The 11920-nt window shown below is 42.4% G+C and overlaps 1 protein-coding gene across 1 annotated transcript; it reads right to left on the reverse strand.

Annotated features, from left to right (window-relative positions):
- Nucleotides 1-10392: 10392 nt before the first annotated feature.
- Nucleotides 10393-11546, reverse strand: LOC119350946 (extensin-like). Its single transcript, XM_037618545.1, has 2 exons — nucleotides 11090-11546; nucleotides 10393-10952 (listed from the first exon to the last, which is right to left on the reverse strand). The coding sequence occupies exons 1-2, from the start codon at nucleotides 11544-11546 to the stop codon at nucleotides 10840-10842; spliced, it is 570 nt and encodes a 189-aa protein (XP_037474442.1). The 3' UTR covers nucleotides 10393-10839.
- Nucleotides 11547-11920: the final 374 nt, after the last annotated feature.

The raw sequence follows: 11920 nt of genomic DNA on the forward strand, positions 1-11920 counted from the left end.
AGCATGAATTATTATTGTTGACATTACCCTTGAGGCAAAAGGTTGTGGGGCAAAACTATAAGCCTCTATCTTTCTCTGTGTTTGATTAAAACTCCGTAACCACAAGTATTGCGTGAGTGTTAGCAATTATGAAGGACTAAATGATAGTTGAGTATGTGGACTTGCTTTTAAGCTCTGACATAGACTCTTTCCGTTGTTATGATAAATTGCAATTGTTTCAATGACTGAGGTTATAATTTGTTGGTGCTCAATAAGGTTTCTGATTCATACTTTTGCATTGTGAAAGGATCATCACTTGAACATAAGTAATCATATGACGAAATCTATATATGTTGCTGTTATGAGAATAATCATGATGCATTCATGTCCGTATTTTATTTTTTTATCGACGCCTCTACCTCTAAACATGAGGACATATTTATTGTTGTCGGCTTTTCGCTTGAGGACAAGCGAGGTCTAAGCTTGGGGGAGTTGATACGTCCATTTTGCATCAGGCTTTTATATCGATATTTATCGCATTATGGGTTGTTATTTCACGTTATGTCACAATACTTATGGCTATTTTCTTTTATTTTACAAGGTTTACATGAAGAGGGAGAATGCCGGCAGCTGGAATTCTGGGCTGGAAAAGGAGCAAATATTGGAGACCTATTCTGCGTAACTCCAAAAGTACTGAAACTCCACGGAATATCTTAAAATAAATAAAGAAAAATCGTCGCCAAAGATGAAGGCCAGGGGGCCCACACCCTGCTCACGAGGGTGGGGGGTGCGCCCCCCCTCCTAGGGCGCGCCCCCCTACCTTGTGGGCCCCTGGTGGCTCTCCGACGCCCATCTTCTCCTATATGAAGTCTTTTGATGAGAAAAGAAGAAGAAGCAACCTTTCGGGACGAGACTCCGCCGCCATGAAGCGGAACCTTGACGGAACCAATCTAGGGCTCCGGCAGAGCTATTCTGCCGGGGACACTTCCCTCCGGGAGGGGGAAATCATCGTCATCATCATCACCAGCACCCTCTCATCTCCAAACCCTAGTTCATCTCTTGTATCCAATTCTTGTCTCCAAGTCCGGGATTGGTGCTAGTAGGTTGCTAGTAGTGTTGATTACTCATTGTAGTTGATGCTAGTTGGTTTATTTGGTGGAAGATTATATGTTCAGATCCTTTATGCATATTATTACCCCTCTGATTATGAACATGAATATGCTTTGTGAGTATTTACGTTTGTTCCTGAGGACAAGGGAGAAGTCTTGCTATTAGTAGTCATGTGAATTTGGTATCCGTTCGATATTTTGATGAGATGTATGTTGTCTAGCCTCTAGTGGTGTTATGTGAACGTCGACTACATAACACTTCACCATTATTTGGGCCTAGAGGAAGGCATTGGGAAGTAATAAGTAGATGATGGGTTGCTAGAGTGACAGAAGCTTAAACCCTAGTTTATGCGTTGCTTCGTAAGGGGCTGATTTGGATCCATATGTTTCATGCTATGGTTAGGTTTACCTTAATACTTTTGTTGTAGTTGCGGATGCTTGCAATAGAGGTTAATCATAAGTGGGACGCTTGTTCAAGTAAGAACAGCACCCAAGCACTGGTCCACCCACATATCAAATTATCAAAGTACCGGACACGAATCATATGAGTGTGATGAAAACTAGCTTGACGATATTCGCATGTGTCCTCGGGAGCGCTTTTCCTATTATAAGAGTTTGTTCCGTCTTGTCCTTTGCTACAAAAAGGATTGGGCCACCTTGCTGCACTTTATTTACTCTTGTTACTTGTTGCTCGTTACAATTTATCTTATCACAAAACTATCTGTTACCACTTATTTTAGTACTTGCAGAGAATACCTTGCTGAAAACCGCTCATCATTTCCTTCTGCTCCTCGTTGGGTTCGACACTCTTACTTATCGAAAGGACTACGATAGATCCCCTATACTTGTGGGTCATCACGCCTCGCCCGGATCTCCTCCTCAATCTGGAACCGGCGCTCCGATGTGAGCATAGCATACGTGGTCTTCTTTTGCCGAGCCATGTGGTTAGTTCGAAATGCTAGCAAATACATGGTTCGATCAATACGGTTTTTTGGTTTGTATGATATTAATACTTCAGTAAACCATGCCATCGGTACAAAATAAAATACGATTCGGTTTCGGTATATACTAAATTATTTCGGTATGGTTTCGGTATATACCATAATAACTAAAGTTGGCATGAATTTGAAAATGACGTCATAATAATTTGCAGATTTATGACTCAAAACTCATACTATTTTACACAATAGTATATAAGTATATATATGCAAGCACGGATTCATATATTGATGGTTATGGATGTGCTTAGCATTTTTTACAAGAAAATAACTGTGTTACAAAAAAAATGTACGTGCTTATTACGAAATTTGGCTCATGTACAAGAAAAATGACAACTTGTATGGTTGTTTGCCTCAAGAAATATAATATATTTTTTAATTCGGTTTACTTGGTTAACCGTTCACTTTTTTCGTACATACCGTAAAAACCTAAGTTCAAAATTGTATGAAAAGTTCATACCATACCAAAACCAAAAACCATAAAAACCCTAAAATTGTTTCGATTCGGTTTATTTTTTGTATGGTTTTTTGGTTCAGTTTCAAAATGCACAGAGTGATCTTCCACCTCATGCTTGTTCACTGCCACTTACTAATTTTGGCAACAAGCACTACTACAAGTCGTCATTATTCAATTAAAAGTAGTGGTCATTGATACACCTCCAGTCCTCAGTGATGACTTAGTCATCAATGACGGGCCAGTTCACCCATCTGTGGTCAATGTCATCGCAGGGGCATCGTTCATCAATATAAATGATTTTTCTTATCAATGAGCGACTTCGGCGATAAGAGGAATTTGTTATTTTAACAGGAACAGATCAAATAAACTCCAAGTTACATCAATGTTCTATAAGAGAAAGATTTGCTTTTGTGATGATATAAACTCCAAGTTACATCAATGTTCTTCAAAATTTTCACCTATGATTCAACCTTTTCCATCTAGATGTTCTTTTTTCATGTGTCTAGCAAGGGAACTATGAAAACTAGACATGCACTAGCCAGTCTGATCTCAAAGGATTTGACTAGCCGCATATGGCCCTAAAAGGATGGAGGGGTGGACGAATAGGCCACAGTCCATCTTGAGATTTCCCAACACTATATTTCATAGAAAAATATCCCACCATGCCCCACAATTCATATGAAAAGTCAATTATCGGCCACCATGCCCAAAAAATCTGGATTCACAACTGGTATGTAGTGAACAAAGTGCAGAAAACTAGACATCTACCTTCTTTCCTCTCTGTCATGATGAATCTGACTTTAGTTGTTATGTTTTGCCCTACATGTTATTCTCACAAAGGGAGCATGTACTTGGCTTGTTGCTTAGATCCCCTGAGGTAATTGTGGTAAGGTCTATAGGCAAATAACAATATATCAACATGAGAGAAACTCTAGCAGAGTTGCCATGTTAGCGTACTCCATGTTCATAAGGAGCACCATATATATTGTATGAAGCTGCAGAGACTATACGCAAACACACAATCAACATAATGTGGCATCCATAATTATGGGACCCATGTGTCAATGGGGCATATTTCCCCCAATCAAAATAAGAAGCCATGTAAGATGGGGGATCACGTGAAGTTTCCTTTCCGTCACACACAACTGTCATATATATGAAGCCCGCTCCAAAAGACTGCCCAAATCGTCATATATGGAGCCTGGGATGCCAGATATGGAGGATGCTCCATAAATTATGACAACTCCAAAATCGCATAATAGTTGTTATTATGGTGATCACGCCAATATAATGACTGTGATAAAGTTAGTCTAAGGGTCAGTTCCTTTGGGGTTATGTCTGGCTACCAAAATAAGCTGCCCTACCCAGCTTATTCTGTCAACCCAAGCTAGAAAATTATTGTATAAGTCTAGTTATTTAGGGTTAACTAGTAGGTTTCTAGAATAAATTTTTTAAATTGGGTTGCTCGAATAAGCTGGGCAGGAGCAGCTTCTTTTGGCAGCCACCTATAACACCAAATGAACTAGCCCTAAGTGCGGTAAGACTCCAAGAGCATGTGTTGTGCAGGTGATCGAGATTAGATATTCCATGTCCAAACATCCATCTCTGCTCCTGAGCTACAGTAAAAAAATTAAAAATACTAGATTTTTTTTAAAATCTGAATTTCATTTTTTTTACATCGAAGATGTTCAAGTGCATGATGTCCAGGTAAAATTTCATCATGTTTGGATATTTGAGGAGCTCGTGACAAAAAAAAAAAGAAAATTGGTGTGAAGAGTGCATGAACAGTAACCTTACTCATAGTGTCCAATTTTTCTTTTTTGTTGTGTGCTCCTCGAATATCCAAACTCCACTAAATTTTACACGAACATCACGCACACGAGCATCTTGCTTGCATTTTTTTTCTAGTTTTAGTGATCTTTTGTTTTTGCCTGGGATCATCTGAGCCCGGGAGCAGAAACGCGGATCTCCTCCATGTCCCACTAATCTCCACTACTTAAAAAAGAATAGTGTTTCTTTGGCAGAGTGCTTTGTCCAACCTTACATAAATTCCTCGCTCCCTCTCTCTGTTTTGAATTTCTCCCTCTATCTCTGACTTTTACTGATTGTATCGACTTCTACTGACTTACCAAAAGATTTTTTTTTGTTAGTCAACAAATTGCTATCGAATAAGTGATTTTTATTTAGATAGGTAAATCATGAGCAGGATTTTATAAATATTTACTTACATAAATACATTAATATATGCATAGAAATCATGGGCTAACGTGTTAGAATATTTATATTCCGTTGCAACACACTGACAATTATCTAGTTGACATATAATGAATCCTCTAAGTATATTACTTAGAAGAGATGCTTGCTTGAAGAAGTTGTAACTCACATATCTTTCCTAATTTTAAAGATTTGAGTTGGTAATGAGTTCACTCATCTCCTCAAACTCTTATACATGAGACCCACCTCACCTCCTCACATGTGAAACCTGCAGTCATAATAAAATATGTCCTGATTTTATTTTTTAAATATTTGAGTTATTGATAAATTCAATCATCTCCTCAAACTCTAAAAAATGAGACCCACGCCATCTCCTCACATGCGAGATCTACTATAAATGCGACCAAAACAACGGGATTCAAGCTTCACACGTAGCATAGCATAAGAGGGTCCTTGGACTTATCTTGACCACGCAACATAAGATGCATGCAGCAAACGTTATTATTGAATTAGATTGTTCACTCCATTTTCCATAGAAAAAACCTTCTCACTTTATCACATCTCATCATTGATCGGTGTTCGCTAGACACTCCACAACCATTGTTCCCCAATGGTTGTTCTCTGGCCGCTTTTCCTTGCGAGGACTATATCTTAATTAGTACGAGTGTTCCTTCCTTCTTGCTGAAGGGATTCCCTCCTGCCTGTAACTACTGGGCCATCCCATATTCACTAGGTCTTTTTTTCGTTTGCTGAATTTCAGTTGTGTTTGCTTGCTTGGTTTCCCCCGGGTTTTTTGTTTTTCGCTTTCAGTTTTTTTGTTTTTCACCGGTTTCCTTCATGTTTTCATCGGTTTTCTTTGCTTATTCACAGTTTTCTTTGGCTTTTCTGTTACATTTCCTTTTTTATTTGTTTTCTTCGTTTCTTCCTCGGTTTTCAACGTTTTTCTCTTTTTTCTTTGTTTCTTTTCTCGGTTTTCATTGTTTTTTTTTCTTTCTATTTTCTTCACTTTTCTTGGATTTCATTGGTTCTCTTTTTTTTCTCAGTTTCATTCTTTCGCAGTGTATTATTCGGGTTTTCACTTTAGTTTTTTTGTTTTCGTATTGATTTTTATTGTGTTCCTTTTATTTTCTTATTTTTCTCATCCGTTTTCATCTATTTTCATTTTTAGTTCAACACGTGTTAATCTTTTTCAGTACACATTCAATATTTTTCTTGTACATCATAAACATTTGTTATGTACATGTTTAACATTTTTAAAATACATGATTAACCATTTTTGAATATTTATATTTTATGTCTAATTTTTCCATAAACATTATGCATTATTGCAATATATCTAATATGTTTTTAATATGCATTTAACATATTACTAATTCATTATTCATTTTTTTCAATACATGGTATAAAAATTTAAAACATTTTTAACATTCTGAATACAGGAATTTTTTTTAATACACGGTCAACATTTTTGTGATATGCATTTAACATTTTTGGAAATGCTTGAATAATATTCTCAAATATGAAACATAATCTTTATACACATTCAACATTTTTCAAATGTAAGATTAGCAATTTTTTAATATATGGTCAACATGTTTCCTATACAAATTAACATTTTTAAAATGCTTGATTAACATTTTTCAATCCTTGTTTAACATTTTTTCAAATGCTTGATTTATAATTTTTAAATATATAATCAACTTTTTCACACCGATTGTATATTTTGTATACATGGTCAACCTTTTTGCTATACATATTTAACATTCTAAAATGCATGATTAACATTTAAAAAAATTGTGTACATGATATTATTTTTTAGATAATTATTTTTATAATATATATGATTAAAATATTTGTAACTGTAAAGAAAAATAAAAATAAAGAAAATATGAAAAAGAGATAAAAACAAGGCAGTGGCCTCCCGCGCTAGGGCCCGTCCATTCACGTGGTCCTTTAGGCGAGACCTGGCACTGTCTCACATGATGCAAGACATAGTCGCGCCCACATTTCGTCGCCAATTGCTTGAACCGTCATCTCGTTTAGTGTTTCTTCTTTATGTGCATTCTTTTTTTTTCCTGGTATGGCTAGCCCGATTTTGAACGAAAGGCCCATCAAACCGCAACCATGTTTCATGATACGAAATCACTAATCAATAATTACTCCTTACAAAGATCACTCTCATCTTGTCGGGTTGCGACAAGTGGCATGCTGCATACTCTTTTTTTAGATTTGTTTATTCAAATCGTTTTATCTCTTAAACCCTGTGTTGAAATCTTGAACCATATTTCACCATTGGATTCTCTCGCGTCGAGATCTTTAAAACTAGATCCTATGTTGATAGGTTTCAAGGAAAACAAATCACCAAAAAACTGGACGAAAAACCCAAACCGGGAGCACGTTTTTTCCCTGTTTGAGAGGCACGACCGTGCCTTTAACGGAAACAAATCCATTCCTCAACGCAAAGTAAATGTGTGCCTCTTGTGTAAGGAAAAAAGTGTAGTTTTCCCTTTCAGTGAGGCACGATTGTGCCTCTTGCGGAAGAAAAAAATGCGTTTTTCTCTTTCCAAGAGGCACGATCATGCCTCTCGCGGAAGCAAATTCGTGCCTCCATGAGAACTAAATCCATGCCTCCCGCGTAAGAAAAAAAAACACCTTTTCACTTTCCGAGGCACAACCTCTTGGAAGCAAATCCATGCCTTCACGAGAAGTAATTATGTGCCTCTCGCGGAAGAAAAAATAAAACACATTTCTTCTCCTTCCCTAGGGACACGGTCGCGCTTTTTCTCGTGAAAGCAAATCTGTGCCTCTACGCGAAATAAATCTATGCCTCTCGTGGAAGAAAAAAAATTGCATTTTTATTCCTTTTCCGAGAGGCGCGACCGTGCCTCTTGCGGAAGCAAATATGTTCCTCCACGAGAATTATATCTAGGCCTCTCCCTTTTTTTCTTCCCGAGATGCATGACCGCGGAAGCAAATCCATACCTCCACGGGAAGTAAATCTATGTGTCTTGTGGAAGGAAAAAAATCATGTTTTTTCCTTTCCGAAAGGTACGGCAGTGCCTCTCCCGGAAGCAAATTCGTGCCTCCACGAGAAGTAAATATGTGCCTCTCGCGGAAGGAAAAAACGTGTTTTTTCCTTTTTGAGTGTGCCTCTCGTGGAAGCAAATCCGCCGTCCACGAGAAATAAATTTGTATCTCTCGCGGAAGGAAAAAAACATTTTTTTGCGCAAAAATAATTTTTTATTTTTTTTCCAAAACCTAAGAAAAAACGGAGGGAAATTGAAAAGCCAAAAAAAATCAGCCAAAAGCCGGAAAGGCGTACAGAAAAAATAGAAAAACAAAATCCAGACGGAGCGCCCAGCGCGACCCACCCCAAGTGAACCTTGCGGGGTCTCCTGAAGGAGTACTCCTCAATTAGTTGATCTCCTCAGAACGTCGGTCAAACGAGACGGGACATCCTATATAGTGATCTGCGTGCTGGGGAACAAACAGACGCACAACCCATGGCACTTGCAGGCGCGACTTTGGGCCTGCCCAGGTGTGGGCTGCGGCTCCCTTTTTTCTGTTAAGTTTTTTTGTTAATGAGTCCAGAAAAAGTTAACAAATTCAAAAAAATGAACATTTTCTAATTTTTTATTATATATTTTATAAACTTAATGATCTTTTTTTGCATTTGATGAAGAAAATGTAAATTTTGCTGATCATTTTCTGAATGTCTATGAACATTTTTTTATCTTCTGTTGTCACAAACGAGTATTGATTTCGAGAAGATTTTTCCAATTTGATAAACATTTTTGAATATGATGAACCTTTTTTCAAAATTCACTAACAATTTAAATACGATGAGCATTTTTTATCATGATGAACAAATTTTGTACGCATGGACACTTTTCGAATTGGATGAACATATTTGATTGTGATGAACATTTTTTACTATGATCAAGATGTTTTTACTTCGATGAACAAATTTTGAATTAAAAAAGCAATTTGACAAAAAATTGAATTTCAGAAAATGCTCGTGAGTTTGGAAAAAAAAGATAAAGAAAAAATGAAATAAAATAAAAACTGAAATGAAATTAGGAAAAACGAAATTAAAAGGGAAAAGTAAAAACGAAAAAAAAGGAGGGAATAAACCGAAAGAATGCGCAAGGAAAAAAAAACACTTCAGGAAGGTTCTCAAAACTGGAAACAAGCAAGAATCCAAGATGGGCTGGCCGTGGCGTCCAGCGCGGCCGATACTCTCCGACGTCTCTACGCCATTTTTGCAGTAAAGACCTGCTCACATTTAAACCATGAACCCTGCTCTCTCGATCTGGAAAAACCATAAACCATGTTCTACTATGCTGTACGCCTGTGTGAGTCTAGTATACCTAGACTTTTTTTTAGCGTGAGTCTAGTATACCTAGACTACTGTTACTGTACCTGCTGCCATTCCCAGTTGGACCGTATCGAATCCATTTTTCAGCCAGCTAGTCACGCCAGCCGATTCGATAGGACTGCTACTAGGCTGCATGCGTCACGGGTGAGGGCAGCCGGGTGACGTGGCCCTGACATATGGGCCGCCAATGCCGTCGTATTAATCGTGGAGATCAAAGAGCATCTACAGCCGGCGACTGAAACCGGCCTCAAACGACCGGCGGCCCGCCTGGTCATTCGCCGATCGCAAAAATATGGTTCAGACGAACAACTCAAACCAGGTCTCAAACGCTCAGCCTAAACGTCACTTTTCTTATAAAGAGGACTAATAAATCAAGACGGATGTAATACCTTCAAATATGGGGCAGATATGGCGCCCGAGCGCGTCCACCATGTGTACTGACGATGGGTCCCATGTGAAATTGTCCGGAAACCCGGCCGTCCGACGGATGCCTCCTTTGTCGCCACGGTGTGAACGTCGTGGGACGCCGCTTCGGTTCGCTGTCCGAGGCCAAATCCGGCTATTTATGTCGACAGGTGTCCCCCTACCCTAGCCCATCCACCTCCTCCATCTCTGCGCCGCCACCCGAGCCCGTCCGCGTCCTCTCCCCCACTCTCCCACGCTCTCTGGCATCGCCATGGTCCGGTTGTAGATCACCATGTACGCTATGCTCACGCCAAAGCACTGGAGGCATATCGCGGAGGAGATCCAGGCTAGGCGCACCGCCGCATTGCTGTCGGGCTGGACTCGTAGGAGCCGTAGTAGGAGGAGGAGCAACAGTCGGAGGAGGAGGAGGAGGAGGAGGAAGAGCAGCTGTTGAAGCCGATGGAGGTGCCGGATGCGGAGGAGAACGAGGCGGAGCAGCTTGTTGCGGGGTTCAACATGGAGGAGGCGGAGGCGGAGTATACAGGAAACAGATAATTTGCCGTCTGTGGATCACAGACGGCAAAGACCTAAATCCAGACGGCAAAGATTTTGCCGTCAGGAAGCAGACGGCAAACTCAGACGGCAAAGACTTTGCCGTCAGCCAACTATAGATTTGCCTTCTGCCTCAAAAATAACAGACGGCAAAACCGCGTTCTTTGCCGTCAGTCAAAACATGTTCTTTGGTGTCATCTAGACTGAAGTACAGACGGCAAAGACTGTTTTGCATTTTTTAAATGATGTCAGAGCAGAGCATCTCGCCGGACACATGAACATCGAATCAAAGAGAGCAGGTTCGCCGTGCTACCTTTCATTCATTCGACACGGCCGTGCTACCTTTCATTCATTGTAGGTGGAGTTACAGAGAAGTTACACAGCTGTCCTGAAAATTTACACAAAGGACCCTAGAAAGTAAAAAAAACAATCAAGTCCTTCTCCACTGCAGGAACAGGGACTTGACCGCCGGCCGTCCTTCTGGGCGGCGATGCACTACCGCCGCCTTGCCCTGCTTGCCTAGCCGTGCCACTGCGCAGCCGCCCGGCCATGCTGGCCGCGCAGACGCACGGCCTAGCTGGCCCGCGCCCTGCTAGCGCCGACTGCCCGTGTGTCGCTTGCAGCGGCCTCCCGTGCCGGCTGCCCTGCCCGCACCGGCCCGCAGCAACCGTGGCCGACCCTGGTCTCCGAAACGCCGCCCGTCCATGCTGGACGCGTGGTCGCACGGCCCTGCTCGCCTGCGCCCTGCTAGCACCGCCCGCCCGAGCATCGCTCGCAACGGCCTCCCGCACCGGCTGCCCTGCTAGCGCCGCCCGCCCGCAGCGGCCGTGCCCTGCTCGTGCCCGTCGCCTCGGTGGTTCCTGGAGAAAGAAAGATGAAGGATTCAGAGATGGGCGAAGCAGAGGAAGGGAAGGCCGGAGGCTTGCCGGCGGTGGCAGAGGATTCGCTGGCCGGAGGACCAAGGCTGGTGGCGACGGCGGAGGCGGGGGCGCTGTACCTCCTTGTCCAAGGCGGCGCCGGATGCAGGCGGAGGCGGTGGTGCCCGGTGGCGCGGGCGAACACGGGGGCCTGTACATCCTTGTCCTCCTAGTCGTCGACGTCGGCGGCGGCGCCGTCGTTGGAGAGCGCCGCTCCCGGTTGGCCTCGGCCAACGCGGCGTCGAGGAGCGCCCCCTTCCGGCGATGGGAGGCGGCGGGGTCCCGCGAGGGGATGCGGCGGGGTCCGGTGAGGGGACGCGGCGCCGGGGTCCGGCGAGAGGACGCGGCGTCGGTGTCCGACGAGGCAGAGGCGAGTGGTGGTGCGGTGGGGATCGAGAGAAGGGAGGCAGGACCGCAGGAGATGGGATCGTGGGTGGGTGGGTGGGGATTTTTGTGGGTAGGACGTGGGTGGGGTCTCGGGAATGTGGGCTGCGTGCATTGATGGGGTCGCGCGTGAGTGGTGCGGTACTGCCACATCGTCGATCCATGTGGCGATCCGTGTGGTGTGTTTCTTCAAATCTTTGCCGTCTGTATTTTTCATTACAGACGGCAAAGTATACTTTTTGCCGTCTGTAAAAAGAAAGACAGACTCTGTAAAAAGAAAGACAGACGGCAAAGACTATTTGCCGTCTGTAATAAAAAACGCAGACAACAAAATATATCTTTGCCGTTAGTCATTCTTTGCCGTCAGCAGCTGACGGCAAATGTGCTCTTTGCCGTCTACCCCGACGAAAAGCTGACGGCAAAAATGCCTACTGACGGCAAACTACCTGTTTCTTGTAGTTTGCCGTCGCCCAAGCCGCGAAGATGGCGGAGCAGCAGGCCGTCCTGAAGTCCATCCAGGATGAGGC

Source organism: Triticum dicoccoides, chromosome 1B (genome assembly GCF_002162155.2).
Source record: "Triticum dicoccoides isolate Atlit2015 ecotype Zavitan chromosome 1B, WEW_v2.0, whole genome shotgun sequence".
NCBI classification, from domain to species: domain Eukaryota; kingdom Viridiplantae; phylum Streptophyta; class Magnoliopsida; order Poales; family Poaceae; genus Triticum; species Triticum dicoccoides.